The following is a 20,772-nucleotide window of genomic DNA, read 5'->3' as shown; positions in this document are numbered from 1 at the left end:
CTGTTTCCTTCTCTGTTTCCTCCCACCCACAAGGAAAGTAACATTTCTTTACAGTCTATTTCTGAAGTGATAAGCTGTCTCAACAGAGGCCCCAAAGAGTGATACCAACCAATCAGACTGAAATCTCAAAAACCATGAGTGAAAACAAATTTTTATAATTATAAGTTGATTTATCTTGAGCATTTATTACAGAAACAAAAAGCCAACTGACAAACATAGCAAGCTAGCTAGAGAGTTATGAAGTCTCTAAAGTGTATCCTAAGATTTGTGTGTTGTACTTTGTAAATGATATCACTAATTAAAAAAATTTAGGGTATGACTGTAGAGTGCTTAGTAGGTAGAGTGCTTGCCTAGAAAGCACAAGGCCCTAGGTCTACTGCTCAGCATAATCTGAGTATGGTCGTAATCCCATAACCTTTACTTAGCCCTTAAGGGCACCCAAGGCTCTTAGAGAGGAGCTGAGTCCAATTCCTAGCACGTACCTAGAGTAGCTTAAAATCTTTAACTCTAGGTCTAGGGGATGTGCTACCCTTTTCTAGCAACTGTGCACACCTACACTCATGTGCACATACCTACACACAGTCACATACACATACAGATTGTCGCTAAAATTCCTTCTCTGAAAAAGATGTAAACAATATGTACCGCTCCTCTTCAGCACTCAACAACTCACTGAAGTACTATTCCATCACAGTTCACGCTAAGGCAGTGGTTCTCAATGTGTAGTTGCAGACACCTTTAGTGGGTCACATGTCAGATATCTTACATATCAGATATTAAATAACAGTTACAACAGTAGCGAAATTACAGGTGTGAAGTAGAAACGAAAATAACTTTAGGAGTAACCACAACATGAAAAACTCTATTAAAGGGTCTCGGAATTTGGAAGGTTGAGAACCATTAATCATCGGGAGCCAATGTGTTTGTTAAGTTTACAGAACAAGGGTGAGGAGGTATGGACAGGAGCATGGGTGACTTTAAAGCAGCCACACTGTGAGGTTTTCACCCAGCATGGTGATGACTCCCTGATAGTGCTCCTCAATAATGCTTCATAACCTATATACTTCTAGACCCCACTAAAGCCACATGCAATTAAGACAGAATTGCATAAAAACTAGTTTTCAGGAGTGGCTGCATGATCAAGCAAGGGTGTCATGATCCTCCAAACTCCCTTTCTATGGTGGGAAGTCAACAGTCACCAAGCCCCGATGTTATGATTTTTTTGTTGTTGTTGAACTCATAAAGATAGCGGCTGTTCAGCTCAAAGACTAGTCCTGTACAATACACATACTTAAAAATAAAAATCTTTCTTTAAAAGTAGATAAGTAAAAATAAAAGAAAATGCAAGTAGGAAAGTAAATAAATAAATTTTTTCTATATTTTTATGACTTTTTGATTTATTATAGTGTTCTTTCTGCATGTATGCCTGTACACCAGAAGAGGGCACCAAGTCTCATTATAGATGGTTGTGAGCTATCACCTGGTTGCTGGGAATTGAACTCAGGACCTCTGGAAAATAGCCAGTGCTCTTAACCTGTGAGCCATCTCTCCAGCCCAATAATTTTTTTTTTACAGGAATGAAATACATCTTCATTGGAGATTTCAAGAAAGGGAACCCCAGTGTGGCTTCTGTGCCACTCCTGTTCCATCATCTGATGCCTTCCTTCAGGCTCCAGCTCTTCCTCTACTTCAGAACTGAGCAGACTTGTGCGTTGTGAGACTGGTTGGTGTGATGGGAGTGTTCTCACTCATAATTCATTCATAACTCACTCATAACTTTGGCGTCCCATACATAAGTCACTCCATGGGCTTCTTCAGCTTGAGGCCTGGGGTTCTTCATCCTGAAAGTAAGCAAGCAGCAGCTTCATGTCCAGGAGTATCTGACTATGAGGATTGTAGACGCATGACAGTGCCAGACCTGGAGATCAAGATGGGACACAGGCAACATCAAGGAGGAGGGGGCAGAGAAGATGTAAATGCAGTACCTGTGGATGGAAGGAGACCTTTCAAGTGCTGCCTTCTGGGCTGTTCCATGTATGCACAGACTCACAGCACCTATGGCGATCTGTACAAGATCAAGCTACTTAGAATGTCTGGCATGAACAGGGAGTGCCTGCATGTATGTCTGTACACCATGTGTATGCCTGGTACCTGTGGATATGAGAGATATTGTTAGATCTCTTGGAACTGAAGTTATAGATGATTCTGAGCCAGTGTTTGAATACTGGAAACTAAACCTGGGTCCTACAAAAGAGCAACATTGCTCAAAGAATTAAACCATCTCTCCAGTCCCTACATATGGTTTTCTGTTAGGCAGGACTGACAGCCTTCCAGTTTAAAGCCCTCTGATTTACTTATAACTCAAAGTAAAAAAGGTAAATAAAATAACTAAAAGGGGGCTAAGGATATGGTAGAGCCAGTAAAATACTTACTATGCAAGTATGAGGACCTTAGTCTTTTTAATTTTAATTTTATTCTTTTCTCATGGAGCACATTTCAATCACTACTTCCCAGTCCTCTGACCCCGTCTCACCTGCTGCAGAAGCACTCCACTCCCATCTTCCTTCAGAAAACAGCAGGCCTCCCAGAGACCTTGTGCGACACAACATCCAATAAGAGTAGACACAAACCCTGACATCAAGGCTGGGCAAGGCAACCCAGTAGGAGAAAAAGGGTCCTAAGAGCAGATAATAGCCAGCAACACCCCAACTTCCGCTGTCAGGATTCTCCCCAAAACACCAAGACAACAACCATAACACATATGCAGAGGACTTAGCACAGATTCATGCAGACTCAGAGATTGTGGCTTTGTGCTTTGTGAGCCCCCATGAGCACTGCTTAGTTGATTCTGCAGGGCATACTGTCATGGTGTTCATGACCCCTCTGGATCCCACAATTCCTCCTCCCTCTTCTGCTGGATTCCTAGAGTTTGAAGTGGAGGAACCCAATGGAAATCTTCAACTTGGGCTCTCTCTCCTTTGACTGTGGGGAGGACCTGAGTTGTTATCTCTAGTACCCACGTAAGAAGTCAGATCTACCAACATGTCCCAGTAATCCCCTACTGGGGAGAGGGAGACAGGAAGATCTCTGGGGCTTTGTGTCTAGATAGTCTAGGCAAATCAGTGAACTTCAGGTTCAGTGAGAGACCCTGCTTCAAAACCAGGATGGAGGGATGAAGAGTAAGAGAGATATGGCTTAGTGGGTGAGAGTACTGACTGTTTTCCAGGAGACCCAGGTTCAGTTTCCAGGACCCATTATCAGACAGCTTACAGCGGCCTGTAATTCTAACTCCAGGGGATCTGATACTCTCTTATGGTCACAGTGGGCATCTGCACATATGTCACACAATAAATAAATAAAAATAAATCTTTTAAAACATGATGTAGTGATAAAGAAAAGACACATAATACTGGCCTTCACATGCACACATGCATGCATAAGTACACATGTGCACATACACAAAACAACTCAATAACTTATCAGAAGCATTAAAATTTATTGTAAATAAGATACATGTAATGCATATTCCATAAAAGTACATGTACATAATTTGCATACTGCATACACAGAGCCAAGGATACCTGAGAAGGTAAACAAAACACATCTAAAGAAATGAAAAAAATAAAGCCTTATAGATCATGTACTGACATAATCTTGTGCACAGAAACAGATTCATAGTACATGGCTTTGGTTTATGTTCTAGGCAGCACGCCCATCCTTAGGGAGAAATAGGATTGTAGTTTCGGTGCAGCAATTGTAAATCAGCGAAGTATCCCATGTGCACCTGTGCCAAGTTCTGTCCTCTACGCCATTCAAAAGATGAAGAGACAGAGCTGCCATCCCATCCCTGGATAGCTCTCAGAGACTTGTCAGTGCAGGCGTCACAGAAACCTGAAGAGCTGCTTGTCCACCTTGACCAAGGATTCATAGTGGCCCTGGGGTCCTTCAGGGACTGTGGAGAAAGAAGATTAGACCTGAATTCGGCTGAGAAACATTAACTTTTTATTATATTTTATTTGTTTCTTGTGCATGTGTGTGTGTATGTGTGTGGCCACATGTGGGGAGGTAAGGGGATAACTTGTGGGACTCAGCTCTCTCCTACCACGTGGATTCTAGGGACCAAACTCAAGTTGTCAGGCTCAGCAACAAGTGCCTTTAGCCACTAAGTCATGTTGACTGTTCCAAAATTATTAACTATGTATGGTCTGAAAACATGGGTTCTACTCTGGGTGTCCCCTTCCCCACTTCCCATCACTACAAACTTGAGGTGACTGAAAGCTGCAGTAGGTAGAAGGTGCTTTAAAAAAAACTTTACTTATTTATTATATATACAATATTCCTGCCTGCATATATTTTTGGAGGCCAGAAGAGGGCACTAGACCTCATTACAGATGTTTGCGAGCCACCATGTGGTTGCTGAGAATTGAACTCAGAACCTTGGGAAGAGCAGCCAGTGTTCTTAACCACTGAGCCATCTTTCCAGCCGGTAGAAGGTGCTTTTAAATAAGATAGGTTTCATGTTTTAAAAAACGTGTGTGGGTAGAGCAGGTATGTGCATGTTGGGTGGGGGACTGCAGAGGCAAAAAGAGGGCATTAGGCCCCTTGGGGCTGATGTCACATGTGGTTGTGAACTAGCCTTTGTTGACTCTGGAAACTAAACTCATCTCTTCTCGAAGAGCAAATCAGGACTCCCTTAATCACTGAGCCATCTCTCCATCCTGTGGGGAATTTTCTTTTTTACAAATTTGAGGCCTCAGCAGACATTTAATGGGAATAGACATTGTATTGCTTACTAATCTAGATATGTTAAATATGCTTATGTCTAAATAAACCAGACAATGCAACATGATTAAAAAAAATCTACTACACATAAAATGAGTAGTAGTGGAAAATTATGCCACTGTGGAAAATTATGAGAATTCTCTACACTAATCCCAGATGTTCAGATTGTTTCTTACAATGATAGAAACTACAATGTGGCAACTTCAATAGATAATGGAAATTTCCTATAAAAAAGTAAACTTTTCATAAGTAAGTAAATTAGCACCTTTGTGCTAAGCATTTAATTATTAGTGCAACTGCTTAATATAAAATTAATTATTTTGTTCTTTTTCCCAAATTGATTAATGTATAATTAACAGAAATTAAATATAAAATCATTTGTTATTTCTTTTTCTATTGTTTTTATTATGTGTTATTTGTTTTTGGTTTTGATGACAAGGTCTCACAATGTAGCCTTGACTGATCTGTAACTCTCTATGTAAACCAGTCTGATCTGGAATTCAGAGATCCACTTGTCTCTGACCCTGAATGCTGGGATTAAAGGCATTCACCATAACACCTGGCCATTTTTATTTCCCTGTTATAGCTCCATTAATTTAATAGTCGCACAACTCATAACTACCCAATGGTCATGAAATAGGGAAAACCTCAATTATTTTTACCTGGGTCTGCTTGGTGACACCCTCTGGCTGTACCAGGCTTCAACCAGGAAGACCACCATAAGCACCACAAACATGGTGGACATTCCCAGCCTGATGAGATTAATCTTGGTGTAACATTGTGATAAGGTCCTTAGGGACACTGAAAGAGAGAAGATGATTAACACTGTTTGTAAAGAGCATCCTTCCTCCCTAAAAGGATCAACCAGATCTGACTTCCTTCCATCCACTCAGACATTGGCTGGTGGAAGCTGTCCATTCTTTGCAATTTTAACCCTTGAACATACAATGCAGGCTTTAAAGAGAGTTATAATGAATTGACATTTTTTAAAAATCTTATTTTCTGTATATTCATTGTGTATATTCTACTCTGGGTTTTTTTTTGTTGCCATGTTAAATATATTTCAAACAAAAGCAGCTTTGTGGAGAAAAGTGTTTATTTTACAGGTTACCCTCCATTGTCAAGGGAAGTCAGGGCAGGAACTGAAAGTAGAAATTGTGAAGAATAGCTGCAGAAATTGAAGCATGATTAATAAAAACTCAGAGAGAGAAATTTGGGTTCAACCTGAAGATCTGAAAAGCAAAACAGTCAGCCACTGGCTCTTACCTCAACCTCAGTCTGAAATGGCGATTCTGCTTCCAGGAATCTCAGAAGAGACTGTATCTCAGAGCTAACTCCCCACTGTCTTATATTCCTTTCTAGTGCTGGAATTAAAGGCATGCACTACCCTATTTCTATGGCAACTAGTGTGGCTACTGGGATTAAAGGTGTGTGTTACCATAGCCTGGTCTGTAAGGCTGACCAGTGGGATTGTTTTACTCTCAGATCTTCAGGCAGTCTTTATTTATTAAATTACAATTGAAATGCCACTATAAGAAATGGCTCAATGGTTAAAAGCAATGACTGCTCTTCTAGAGGACCTGGCTCTTCCCAGCACCCACATGCAACTCACAACCATCCACAGTTCCAATGACAAGGGCTTTGACACCCTCTTCACACTACCTGAGTACCTAGCAGAAATATGGTACGTAGATATTATATGAATAAAACACTCATTCAGAGAAAATAAGTCTTTAAAATGAAAAAAGAAACATTGCATTCCAGCTTGCTCATAGGTTTGCTCTACTCCCTGCTTAGTTGCTTTTATTTTACATACCAATCCCAATTCCCACTCCCTTCCCTCCTCCCATTCCCGCATGTTCCCCCCCCCCACCCCACCCAACCACCCGCCCCACCATCCATTCTTCAGAGAGGGTAAGGCTTTCCATGGGGAATCAACAAAGTCTGGCACATAACTTTGAGGTGGGACCAGGCCCTCCCCCCATATCAAGGGTGAGCAAGGTATCCCTTCAGAAAGAATGGCTTCCAAATAGTCTGTTCAAGCACTAAGGATGAGTCCTGGTCCCCCTGTCAGTGGTTCTACAGACTGCTCAAGCCATATTAACTGTCACCAACATTCATAGGGCCTAGTTTGGTTCTATCAGGCTCCCCAGCTGTCAGTCCAGGGTCAGTGAGCCCCCACTAGTTTAGGTCAGCTATTTCTGTGGGTTTACCCATTGTGGTCTTAACCCCTTTGTTCATATTACTGCTCCTCCCTCTATTTGCCTGGACTCTGGATGCTTGACCCAGTGCTTAGCTGTGGATCTCTGCATCTGCTTCTAACTGTTGATGGATAAAGGTTCTATGATGACAATTAAAGTAGTCATCAATCTGAGTACAGTAGAAGGCCAGTTTAGGCTTCTTCACTGTTGTTTAGAGTCTTAGCTGGGGTCATCCTTGTGGATTCCTGGGAATCTCTAGTGTCAGGTTTCTTGCTAGCCCCATAATGGCTCTCTCTATCAAGACATCTCTTCCTTTGCTCTCCTTCTCTATCCTTTCCCTGTCTCAGTCATCCTGTTCCCTCATATTCTTCTCCCTTCCCTTCTCCCCCTCCCACACTCCCAATTTTCTCAGGAAATCTTGGCTATTTTCCTGTCCCAGGGGATCCATGTATGTCTCTCTTAGGGTCTTCCTTGTTACCTAGCTTCTCTGGGGTCCTGCACTATAGGCTGATTATCCTTTGTTTTATATCTAGTCTCCAATTATGAGTGAGTACATACTATGTTTGTGTTTCTGGGTCTGGATTACATCACTTAGAATTTTTTTTTTTTAGTTCCATTCATTCGCCTGCAAATTTCAAGATGTGATTTTCTTTCTTTTTTCTATTCTTTCTTTTTTGCTGCTGAGTAGTACTCCATTGTGTAAATGTACCACATTTTCTTCATCCCTTTTTCGGTTGAGGGGTATCTATATTGTTTCCAGGTCCTGCCTATTATGAATAATGTTGCTATGAGCATAGTTGAGTAAATGTCCTTGTGTTATGAGTGTGCATCCTTTGGGTATATGCCCAAGAGTGGTGTTGCTGGGTCTTGAGGTAGATTGATTTCCAATTTTTTGAGAAACCACTATATTGATTTCCACAGTGACTGTACAAGTTTGCACTCCCACCAGCAATGGAGGAGTGTTCTCCTCACTCTGTATCCTCTCCAGCATAAGCTGTCATTAGTGTTTATTTTTATTTTTTTATTTTTTATTTATTAATTAAAATTTTCCACCTCCTCCCATCTTCCCATTTCCCTGCCACTACACCCCTCCCCCTCCCCCTCGCTCTCCAGTCCTAAGAGAAGTCAGGGTGTCCTGCCCTGTGGAAAATCCAAGGCCCTCCCCCCTCCATCCAGGTCTAGGAAGGTGTGCATCCAAACAGATTAGGCTCCCAAAAAGCCAGTACATGCAGTAGAATCCAAATCCGGTGTCATTATCATTGGCTTCTCAGTCCGCCCTCATTGTCAGTCACAATCAGAGAGTGCGATTTGATAACATGCTCGTTCAGTCCCATTCCAGCTGGCCTTGGTGAGCTCCCATTAGATCAGTCCTACCGTCTCCGTGGGTGAACGCACCCCTCGCGGTCCTGACTTCCTTGCTCATGTTCTCCCTCCTTCTGCTCTTCTTCTGGGCCTTGGGAGCTCAGTCCAGTGCTCCAATGTGGGTCTCTATCTCCATCCATCGCCAGATGAAGGTTCTTTATCAATGGCTTCTCAATCAACCCCCCATTTCAGCCACATTCAGAGAGTCCACTTTGGTCACATGCTCATTCAGTCCCCATCCAGCTGGATTTGGTGAGCTCCCATTAGAACAGGAACACTGTCTCAGTGGGTAGACCAACACCTCATGGTCCAGACTTCCTTTCTCATCTTCTCCCTCCTTCCGCTCTTCAATTGGACCTTGGAAGCTCAGTCTGTTGCTCTGATGAGGGACTTTGTCTCTATCTCCATTCGTTGCCGGATGAAGATTCTATGGTGATACTCGAGATAATCATCAGTGTGTTAGTGGGGCAAGGAAAATTCAGGCACCGTCTACTCTGCTGCCCAAGGACCTAGCTGGGGACATCCCCGTGGACACCTGGGATCCCCTCTAGAGCTAAGTCTCTTGCCAACCCTAAAATGACTCCCTTAATGTAGATAACTTCTTCCCTGCTCCTATATCCGCCCTTCCCCCATCTCCACCCTCCTGCTCCCTCAAGCTCTCTCCAGTCTTTCCCTTCGCCCTTCTCTCTCCCTCTCTCCCCTTCCCCAAAGCCCACCTCTACCCCATGCTCCCAACTTTTGCCCAGCAATCTTGTTTGCTTCCAATTTCCAAGAGGATCTATATATGTTTTTCATTGGGTTCACCTTGTTATTTGGCTTCTCTAGGCTTATTGTCCTTTGTTTATGGCTAGAGTCCACTAATGAGTGAGTATATACCGTATTCATCTTTTTGGGTCTGGGTTATCTCACTCAGGATAGTGTTTTCTATTTCCATCTATTTGCATGCAAAATTCAAAATGTCATTATTTTTGACCGCTGAGTAGTACTCTAATGTGTATATATTCCACACTTTCTTTATTCATTCTTACATTGAGGGGCATCTAGGTTGTTTCCAGGACCTGGTGATTACAAATAATGCTGCTATGAACATAGCTGAACAAATGCTTTTGTAGTATGATTGGGCATCTCTTGGGTTTATTCCCAAGAGTGGTATTGCTGGATCCTGAGGTAGGTTGATTCCGAATTTCCTGAGAAACCGCCACACTGATTTCCAAAGTGGTTGCACAAGTTTGCATTCCCACCAGCAATGGAAGAGTGCTCCCGTTACTCCACATCCTCTCCAGCATAGACTATCATGTTTTTGATTTTAGCCATTCTGACAGGTATAAGATGGTATCTCAAAATTGTTTTGATTTGCATTTCCCTAATGGCTAAGGAGGCTGAACATGACCTTAAGTGTCTTTTGGCCAGTCGAACTTCATCTGCTGAGAATTCTCTCTTCAGTTCAGTACCCCATTTTTTAACTGAGTTAATCAGAATTTTCATGTCCAGTTTCTTGAGTTCTTTATATATTTTGGAGATCAGACCTTTGTCTGATACGGGGTTGGTGAAAATCTTCCCACATTCAGTAGGATGCCTTTTTGTCTTTATGACTGTGTCCTTTGCTTTACAGAAGCTTCTCAGTTTCAGGAGGTCCCATTTATTCACTGTTGTTCTTGTTGTCTGTGCTACTGGGGTTACACGTAGGAGGTGGTCTCCTGTGCTCAAGTGTTGCAGTCTACTTCCCACTTTTTCTTCTATCAGGTACAGTGTGGTTGGATTTATATTGAGGTCTTTAATCCATTTGGACTTGAGTTTTGTGCATGGTGATAGATACGGATCTATTTTCATTATTTTACAGGAGAGCTGATACCTATACTCCTTAAAGTATTTCACATAATAGAAACAGAAGAGTCATTGCCAAATTCTTTTATGAAGCTACAGTGACCCTGAAACCAAAACCACACAAAGACTCAACCAAGATAGAGAATTACAGACCAATCTCGCTCATGAACATTGATGCAAAAATTCTCAATAAAATACTGGCAAACCGAATCCAAGAAAACATCAAAAAATATTCATTATGATCAAGTAGGCTTTATCCCAGAAATGCAGGGCTGGTTCAACATACGAAAATCTATCAATGTAATTCATCATATAAATAAACTGAAAAAAAACCATATGATCATCTCATTAGATGCTGAAAAAGCATTTGACAAAATTCAACACCACTTTATGATAAAGGTCTTGGAGAGGGTAGGAATACAAGAATCATATCTAAATATAATAAAAGCAATATACAGCAAACCAACATCTAATATCAAATTAAATGGAGAGAAACTCAAAGCCACTCCACTAAAATCAGGAACAAGACAAGGCTGTCCACTCTCACCATATCTCTTCAACATAGTTCTTGAAGTTCTAGCAATAGCAATATGACAACATAAGGGGATGAAGGAGATTCAAATTGGAAATGAAGAAGTCAAACTTTCATTATTTGCAGATGATATGATTGTGTACATCAATGACCCCAAAAACTCTTCCAAAGAACTCCTACAGCTTATAAACACCTTCAGTGATGTTACTGGATACAAGATCAACTCAAAAGATCAGTAGCCCTTCTATATACAAAGGATAGAGAAGCAAAGAGGGAAATCAGAGAAACTTCATTTTTCACGATAGTCACAAATAGCATAAAGTATCTTGTGGTTACACTAACCAAGGAAGTGAAAGATCTATTTGACAAGAACTTTAAGGCTTTGAAGAAAGAAACTGACGTGGACACCAGAAAATGGAAGGATCTCCCATGCTCCTGAATTGGGAGGATCAACATAGTAAAAATGGCAATTCTACCAAAAGCAATCTATAGATTCAATGCAATCCCCCATCAAAATCCCAACAAAATTCTTCACAGACATTGAGAGAACAATAATCAACTTTATATGGAAAAACAAAAAACCCAGGATAGCCAAAACAATCCTATACAATAAAGGAACCTCTTGAGGCATTATCATCCCTGACTTCAAACTCTATTACAGAGTTACAGTAATGAAAACAGCTTGGTATTGGCATAAAAACAGAGATGTTGACCAATGGAATCGAATCGAAGACCCGGATATTAACCCACAAGCCTATGAACACCTGATTTTCGACAAGGGAGCTAATAGTATACAATGAAAGAAAGAAAGCATCTTCAACAAATGGTGCTGGCATAACTGAATGTCATTAGTGTTTTTTTATCTTAGCCATTCTGACAGGTATAAGATGGTGTCTCAGAGCACTGGCCCCACCTGGAGAGGTGATTATCTGACTCGCAGGTTGGAAGGACCTATTTTCTAGGCCGTTGTCCCTGGAGGCACATTCCTTGCCTCCTTCCCCACCAGAGCCCCAGATACCTAGGAGTAGCTTCCCCATACTCCAACACCCCCACAGCATCTGCAAACACCAGAGACTTGGCCCCCACTGGCTGGTGGGTTTTACTCTCTAGGCCATAGTCCCTGGAGGCACATCCCATGACCTACCCTCATTCACCAGAACCCGAAAGTCTGGGGACCAGCCGTGCCAATTCCCTAACCCCCCCCCCCATAACATCTACAACCACCAGAGCCTTGGTCCTGCTTACACCTGGGGGAGCTTCAGAGTCATACCAGCATCCATTAGAGGCATGGACCACATGCACCTGAGGAGGAGAGATTATCTAAACCACAGACTCCACTTGCACCAACTGGAGGAAGAGGGGTCTCCTGAAATACAGACCCCACCTTCACCTACTGGAAGAAGTGATGGGCAGATGGCAGTGTAAGAACACATTCAACAACATAACATGGCACCACCAGAAACTACTGCCAGATCTGAACATCCCAACGCAGATGAGGCAGAAAAAAACAACCTTAAAAATAACTTTATGGAGATGATAGAGGCCTTTAAAGAGGAAATAATAAATTCTCTTAAAGAAATGGAGGAAAAGTCAAGCAAAAAATTGGAAGAAATCAACAAGTCCCTTAAAGAAAGCAAGGAAAGCCAAGAAAAAAAAACCCAATTAAACAGATGAAGGAAATGGTTCTAGACTTGAAGTCTGAAATAGAGGCAATAAAGAAAATACAAACTGAGGGAATTCTGTACATGGAAAATCTGAGTAAATGATTAGGAACTACAGATGCAAGCATAACCAGCAGGAAACAAGAGATGGAAGAGAGGATCTCAGATGTCAAATATACAATAGAGGAAAGAGATTCATCATTCAAAGAAAATTTTAAATCCAACCAACTCTTAACTCAAAATATCCAAAAAAATCTGGGACATCATGAAAAGAACAAACATGATGTGGGATTCCCCTCTGTATGTTGTGAATACCACTGATGAATAAAGAAACTGCCTTGGCCTGTTGAGAGGGCAGAACTTAGGTAGGTGGGGGAAACTAAACTGAATGCTGGGAGAAAAAAGGCGGAGTCAAGAAGAAGCCATGTAGCTCCGCTGGAGACAAATGGCAGAACTTTAGCCAGTAAGCCACAGCCACATGGCTATACACAGATTAACAGAGATGGGTTAAGATGTAAGAGTTAGTCAGTAAGAAGCTAGAGATAATGGGTCAAGCAGTGATTTAAATAATATAGGGATAGAAGAAGGAGAAGTCCAGTTTAAAGTCATAGAAAGTATATTCAACAAAATCACAGAAAAAAACTTTCCCAAATTAAAGAAGGACATGCCTATGAAAGTACAAGAAGCTTATAGAACGCTAAATAGACTGGGCCAAAAATGTCCCCTTGCCACATAATAATCAAAACAGTAAACATACAGAATAAAGAAAGAAGGGGAAAGGCCAAGTAATATATATAAAGGTGGACTTATCAGAATTACACCTGACTTTTCAATGGAAACTCTAAAAACTAGAAGGTCCTGGATAGATGATCTGCAGACATTAAGAGACCATGGATTCCAGCCAAGATTAGTATACCCAGCAAAGCTTTCAATAACCATAAGCGGAGAAAACAAGATACTCCATAACAAAACTAGATTTAAACAATACCCATCCACAAATCCAGCCCTCCAGAAAGTACTAGAAGAAAAATTCCAACTCAAGTAAACTAGCTACACCCACAAAAACACAGGCAATAGTTAATCCCACATCAGCAAATCAGAAGGGAAACATATATACACTACCACCACCACTACCAAAACCAAAAATAACATGTACTAACAACCACTGGTCATTAATATCTCAATATCAACAGTCTCAATTCACCTATAAAAAGACACAGGGTAATAGAATGGATATAGAAACAGGATCCATCCTTCCGCTGCATATTGAAAACACCTCAGCTTCAAAGACAGATATTTGTAACATGAGGGGCCGGCTTGTTGGGGTTTCTGTCCTGCCCGGTACCCCACAGCTGGCAACTCCCAAGGAAAATCAACCACACAGATATCTCTATAAGTTATAAAGCTGATTGACCCATTAGGTCAGACTACTTATTAGCTCTTATAACTTATGTTACCCCATTATCCTTATCTATGTTAGCCACATGGCTCAGTACCTTTTCCAGTGGGGCAGCTTACATCTAGCCTCTTCGGTGGTCTGGACAGGAATGCAGAGGAAGCTTTCTGCTTCCTCAAATACTCCCAGTCTCTTTGCTCCACCCCTACTTCCTGTCTGGCTTTCCCGCCTATACTGCCTGCCTGACCAATCAGCGTTTTATTAAAATATGATTGACAGAATACAGACAATTCCCCACACCATTTCCCTCTTTTTTTATTTTTTTTACATGTGTCTCTATTAAGTTCTATTTTCATATCTTGAATTTCTTCCTGATTTAATTTTTTTTTATTAAATTATAAAAGTTTCCATTTCAGCCCCTCCTCCCAACACCCTCCCACTCCCCCCACTCCCTCTCCTCCTCCCTCTCCATCCCCTAGAGCAGTCAGGGTTTCCTGCCCTGTGGGAAGTTCAAGTTCCTCCCCCCTCCCTCCAGGTCCAGGAAAGGTGAGAGTCCAAACAGACTGGAGCGCCAAAATCCAGTATATGCAGAGGAAGCAAGTCCCAGTGTCATTGTCAATGGCTTTTCAAAAAGGCTCCGGGCCAGCCACATTCAGAGAATCTGGTTGGATCACGTCCTCGTTCAGTCCCAGTCCATCAGGCCTTGGTGAACTCTCATTATATCAGTTCCCTTGTATCAATGGGTGCTCGCATCCCTCGCAGTCCTGATTACTTTTTTTATTTTCTTCATCTTTCTGTTCCTCATTTGGACCGTGGAGTGCTCAGTTCGGTGTTCCAATATGGGTCTCCATCTATATCGCCATCCAACGTCAGATGAAGGTTTCCTCTGCCCTTGCCTTCTTTGCTCACGTTCTCTTTCCTTCTGCCTCTTATTTGGACCTAGGGAGCTAGGTCCAGTGTTCCAACGTGGTTCTCCGCCTCCAACTCCATCCATCGCCAGATGAGGGTTCTATGGTGACATGCAAAATATTCATCAGTATGGTTGTGGGCCAAGGCCGGTTCAGGCATAGTCCATTTGTTGGGAGTGTGGGCGTAGTATTTCAGGCTACTTCCTGCTGGTTGGGGGTGCTGATGATCTTATGGGGACCTAAAGAAAATTTAGAGTTATAATCAAGTCCTGACTGGAGTATCCTGTGGTTCTTGATCATCTCAGGCAGCAGTCTTGAATCTGTTCTGGATGTAGAACTCTGTCATCTGGGCCATCTGTTCCTATCGGAGATTGTTCAGGTGGTCTCCCTTGGCCAAAGATGATTTTTCTTAACTCTGAATAAATCCAGAGCCTCTCATTTTCTGTGGCAACAAAAGCAAAATCTCTTCTCCAAAGTAGCATACCTTTTGACTTCAATTTTGAAGCAAAGGTATTTTCAAAATATCTATCTTGGATTAATTCAGCAGCATTTATAAGCAAATATCTTTTAGCACCTGTTTCTCCTTCCTCAGCATTCAAACAATTCAAAGAGAGCATAATAACACACAGTATCAAGATTCTCTGTGTATTTTCCATCTTTATGTGGCTTTATTTTAACCTCTATTTCTTTTATTTTCACTTTTACTTTTTGAGACAGGTTCTCTGTATATCTTTGTCCTGGAATAACTCTGTAGGCTGTCCTTGAACTCACAGAGATCCACCTGTCTCTGCTTCCCCAGTGCTAGGATTAAAGGTGTGTGCTACCACACCTTGAACTCAGAGATCTGTCTGTCTCTGCCTCCCAGACATTGGGATTAAAGGCGTGTGCTACCACACCTTGAAGTCACAGAGGTCAATGTACCTCTGCCTCCCAGGTCTTGGGATTAAAGGTGTGTACTACCACACCCTACTTCTCTCTTTCTTTCTTTTTTAACTTTTAAAACTCTAACTTTTATCCTGCATATATTTTTAACACATAGCAAACCATTTAGAGGTTTTCTTTGTCTTTGAATCTCTCTTTACTGTATATCTCTCCTTTTCTGACCACATGAGCCTTTAATTTACAAAGCAATATGGAAAGCCATGGCTTTGACGGCTAGATCCAGCCCATTCCTTAGCTTTCCTGCCTCATGGTTGAGGTACCAGCTGCAGCCATTTTTCTTGCCACAACTCTATGACGTTTCAAGGTCCTTGCCAGCAAGCAAGCTGCAGCATTCTGTTCACAGACCACACTCAGTCGGACTGCCTGCCGGAAAGAGTCAGAGTTTGCCCTGACAGGACAGCCTAGAAAGCCAGCATGGCTAACGTAGATAAGGATAATGGGGTAATATATGTTATAAGAACTAATAAGTAGCCTGACCTAATGGGCCAATCAGCTTTATAACTTATAGAGATCCCTGTGTGATTGATTTTCTCTGGGACTTGCCGGCTGTGGGGTACTGGGCGGGAACAGAAACCCCAACAAACCAGCCTTCATGTTACAGATATTGCCTCAGAGTAAAGGGTTGGAAAAAGATTTTCTAATCAAATGGACCTAAGAAACAAGCTAGTATAGCTATCCCAATATCTAACAAAATAGATATCAACCAAAAGTTAATTAAGAGATGAAGAAGGACATTTCATATTTATCACTGTAAAAATCCATCAAGATGAAGTCTCAATTCTGAACATCCATGCCTCAAATACAAGGGCACCCACATTTATAAAATAAACATTTCTAAAGCTCAGATCACACATCAAACCCCACACACTTATAGTGGGAGACTTCAACACCCCACTCTCACCACTAAACAGAACTGCCAGACAGAAACTTAACAGAGAAATAAAGGAACTATCAGAAGCTATAACTCAAATGGATTTAACAGGCACCTATAGAACATTTTATCCAAACACAAAATAATATATCTTCTTTTCAGCATCTCATGGAACTTTCTCAAAAACTGATCTCCATGTAGCTGCCTCCTGGTTGATAACACTGGAAATGACCAGCTAGGTCCTCTGAAAACCTGGGGAATTTAGTATGTGGGTGCAAAGAGGTCAAGCTGATCGGCTAAAGGCTACCACATGAAGAGGTAGAGAACTGATCAGTCATTCTTGTGAACGCAGACTGTGAAACCCAATAAGGACAAGTTCAACAGTAACACCTGGGCTAAAGTCCCAGAATCTGACAGTGCCCCGGTAACTCCATGTCCTAAGGACAGAACAAATGTCACTTCTCCCTCAAAGCCGAAAGGTGGGAGGGGAGCTGGTAGAAATGGACAGGAAAGGTACTTCTTCATACCAAAAAGAAGGACCTGGAATGTGAGAACACTAAACAGAGTTGGGAGAACCAATTAGCTCAGGCATGGGCTCAGTCACTTCAGGTGGGATGCCATTGGATTGACAGAAATGCATTGGACAGGAACACAAGAACTTATAGGTAATGGATGCAAGATTATAAACCCAGGTGGAGAAGGAAAACATGCAGCAGGTGTAGCTCCAGTGCTATCCAGTTTGGCCCCAAAATGCATGCTTGGGCACAGACCTGTAAATGCCTGAATTATATCAGCCAGATTTTAGACAATGACACATTCAGTAACTATCATACAAGTATACCTGCCAACAGTGGAAGCAGAAGAGGATGTCATCAACAGTTTCTACACAGATCTACAGAACAAGGTCAGCAGGGAGCATAAGAATGACATACTAATTGCTATGGGTGGGATCCTGAGAAGGAATGGATTATAGGGTTATGGGAACATATGGATTTGGACAAAGGAACAGAGAGAGGAATGGCTGCATGACTTCTGCTATGCAAATTATTTGTATACATACAACACAAAATTCAAGCAGACCTAACCATCAAGATGTTGGACGTGGTAATCCCTGATAAATGCACATACAGCCAAATTGACTACATTCTGGTTAGCAGAAAACTCTTATCTAGCATCCAAAACAGCTGATCATTTCCTTGTGCTGACTTAGGGTCAGATCACCAACTTGTTATGGCCAACATTCAACTGAAACTTAGGAGAGGCATGCCAGGCAAGACGAAACAGAAGGCCAATCATAAACAACTGATAAACCCAGTTGTACAGAGAGAGTATAAAAGAACCACTGGAAAAAAAGATGAGGGAAATCATTAAACAACCCTTTACAGATATAGAAAGCAAATGGGAGGAAATCAAAGGAGCTATACAGGAGGGTTCCAAAGGAGATACTTGGTTATACAAAGAGGGCAACAGCAGTAGAAAGGCTTTCTACAGAGACAATCAACCTGACGGAAGAAAGAAGGAAGCTAGACAGCAAATGAAGAGGCAAACCACAGGCAGCAAAACACCACAACTATCTGTGCAAGGAGATCAAAAGAAGAGTGAAGAATAGAGAGCTGTGTATACAAGGTATATGCCAAGAGGGTGAAGAGGCTAGATTCCATAATAAAATACATCTTGTCTACAATGCTATCAGACAGATAACTGCCAGATATGCTCCTCAGACTTGGTGATTAAAGATGGGCAAGGTCATTTATTAGACAATACTTTGACACCCTACACAATGACTCTACTGCTGTCAACACAGACTATAATGAGAAACACTTCAGCAGTCACTCAAACACCAGAGACGATGAGGAAATATTAAATATTGACAGGAGCAAGACAGAGGAAGCTGTAAAGAAAGTGAAACACAGAAAGGTGGTGGAAGATCTAGAAGGGGTTGAGGCACTTCTCAGACTCTTTAGAGAGATATGGAAACATGAAGTGATGTCCACAGAATGGAAGCACTCAATCATAATTCCCATATACAAGAAGAAGGACAAGCTGGACTGCTCAAATTATAGGGGCATTATTTTCTTGTGCCATAGCAGCAAGATCTTCTTCTCCATTATCCTGCAAAGAATCAAGGGCAAAACAGAGTAAATTCTAGCAGAGGCCCAGTGCAGATTCAGAGCTAACAGGAGCACAATTGATCAGACCTTCACTTTGAGGCAACTGGCAGAAAAATACAAAGAATTTGGAAAAGACTTGTATGTTTGTTACATTAACTTCAGGAAGGCATTCAACGGCATTTGGAGGAAAGGACTTTGGGAAACAATGAGGTTCTACAGGTACCCAGAGAAAATCATAAGAATACTAGATAATGTCTATAAAGATACCTTCACATCAAAGTCTGAGGAGAAATAAGTGATCAGTTTAAAACAATCGTCGCAGTGTTGCAGGAGTGCATTCTCTCACTACTCTTTAATATATTCCTGGAATTAATAACAACAAGAGCTCTGGAGGCGTGCAGATGAGTGGTGTGTGAATCAATAACTTGTGTTTCACCGACGATACCACACTACTCGCTGAAAATCCAGATGAGCTGCAGGCCATGATAAAAAGAATGGTGGCAGTAAGTGAAAACCTTGGTTTGCAAGGAAACATAGAGAAGACTGAGATACAACACACGGGAAAGGTGCACAAGGATTTTAACATTGTAATAAAGAATCAGAACCTCAAGCAAACAGTCAACTTTGTCTATCTGGGAGGAAACCTCAGCTCAAAGGAGGGAACTATTTCAGATATCAAGAGGCAGATGGGATAGCAAGGGCTGCATTCCAGGCACTAGGAGAGGTTTGATCAGCGAGAGACATAACAACAACAAAATTACAAGTATATGAGACTCTTGTCTTGAGCTGCCTTCTTTACAACGCTCATACCTGGACAAACGCTTCTCAGAACACCAGCTGGATATGTTTGAGATGGGATGTCTCAGGAGGATTCTAGGCATCACACTAAGAGATAGACTGCGCAACAATGAAATTAAGAAACATCTCCATCTACAGAAGAAAGTAAACTATAGAATACAGCAACAGCACTTGAAATACTTTAGCCACGTTACACAAATGAATGATAGCAGATACCCAAAGATAGCACTGATTGGAGGAGTGCCTGAGAAGGTGAAGAGGAAGGCCCAAAAAATGCTGGATAGACAGCATTAAGGAAGACTGTGGAACCTTAGGTATGACAATAATACAAGCATCAAGGACAGCCCGGGATAAGAACAACTGAAGAACCGCCGTAAACAGGCTGCTCATATATGCTTAAGCATTGCCAGGGCAAAAATGAAAAAATATAGACCATTCCACCCAAACACAAAATAATATAGCTTCTACTCAGCACCTCACTGAACTTTCTCAAAAACTGGTACTCAATAACAAAACAAACCTCAACAGATAAAAAAAAAAATTGGAATAATCCCTTGTATCTTATTGGAGCACCATGGCTCAAAGTTAGAATTCAACAACAAAACTAATTGCAGAAAGCACACAAACTCATGGAAATTGAACAATGCTCAATCAAATCACCCATGGGTGAAGTAAGAAATAAAGACTTTAAACACCTCCTAGAATTTAACAAAAATGAATACATACCATACCTATATTTATGGGACACATTGAAAGCAGTGCTAAGAGAAAAGTTCATAGCACTAAGTGCCTACATAAAATACATGGAGTAATCTCACCCTAGTGACTTAACAGCACACCTGAAAGCTCTGGAACAAAATGAAGCTATATATATATATATATATATATATATATATATATATATATGTGTGTGTGTGTGTGTGTGTGTGTGTGTGTGTGTGTGTGTGTGTGTGTGTGCGTGCGTGCGTAATCCCTAAGGATATAGAAGCAGTCAAAAAAGTTTGACAGAAATAACAAAAAATATCCGAGGGCCAGATGGTTTTATCACAGAATTCTACCAGAATTTCAAAGAAGAGCTAATACCAATACTCCTCAAATTGTTCGACGCAATAGAAGCAGGAGAGATATTGTCAAACTCTTTATGAGGTGACTGTTACCTGGTACTCAAAGCACACAAAGATGTAACTAAGAAAGAGAACTACAAACCAATCTCTCTCATGAACATTGATGCAAAAATACTCAATAAAATACTGTCAAACTGAATTCAAGAACACATCAGAAAGATCATCCACCATGGTCAAGGAGGCTTCATCTCAGAGATGCAGTCCATATAACAAACTGGAGGCGAAAAACACATAATCATCTGCAGAAAAGGCTTTTGACA

The 20,772-nt window shown here is 41.4% G+C and overlaps 1 protein-coding gene across 1 annotated transcript in view; it reads right to left on the bottom strand.

The window, feature by feature from the left end:
- Positions 1 to 5,440: 5,440 nt before the first annotated feature.
- The window catches only part of LOC125411792 (immunoglobulin superfamily member 1-like), a 32,465-nt gene continuing 17,133 nt past the window's right edge, over positions 5,441 to 20,772 (bottom strand). Inside the window, exon 7 of the mRNA XM_087910063.1 lies at positions 5,441 to 5,583. Within this exon, the coding sequence (XP_087766189.1) occupies positions 5,441 to 5,583 (143 nt within the window). The remainder of the gene's footprint in view (positions 5,584 to 20,772) is intronic.

The sequence above is a fragment of the Myodes glareolus genome, chromosome 1, assembly GCF_982192425.1.
Source record: "Myodes glareolus chromosome 1, mMyoGla1.1, whole genome shotgun sequence".
Classification (NCBI taxonomy): Eukaryota; Metazoa; Chordata; class Mammalia; order Rodentia; family Cricetidae; genus Myodes; species Myodes glareolus.
Note: the sequence above shows the minus strand (reverse complement) of the source record. Positions and strands in the feature narration are given on the sequence as shown.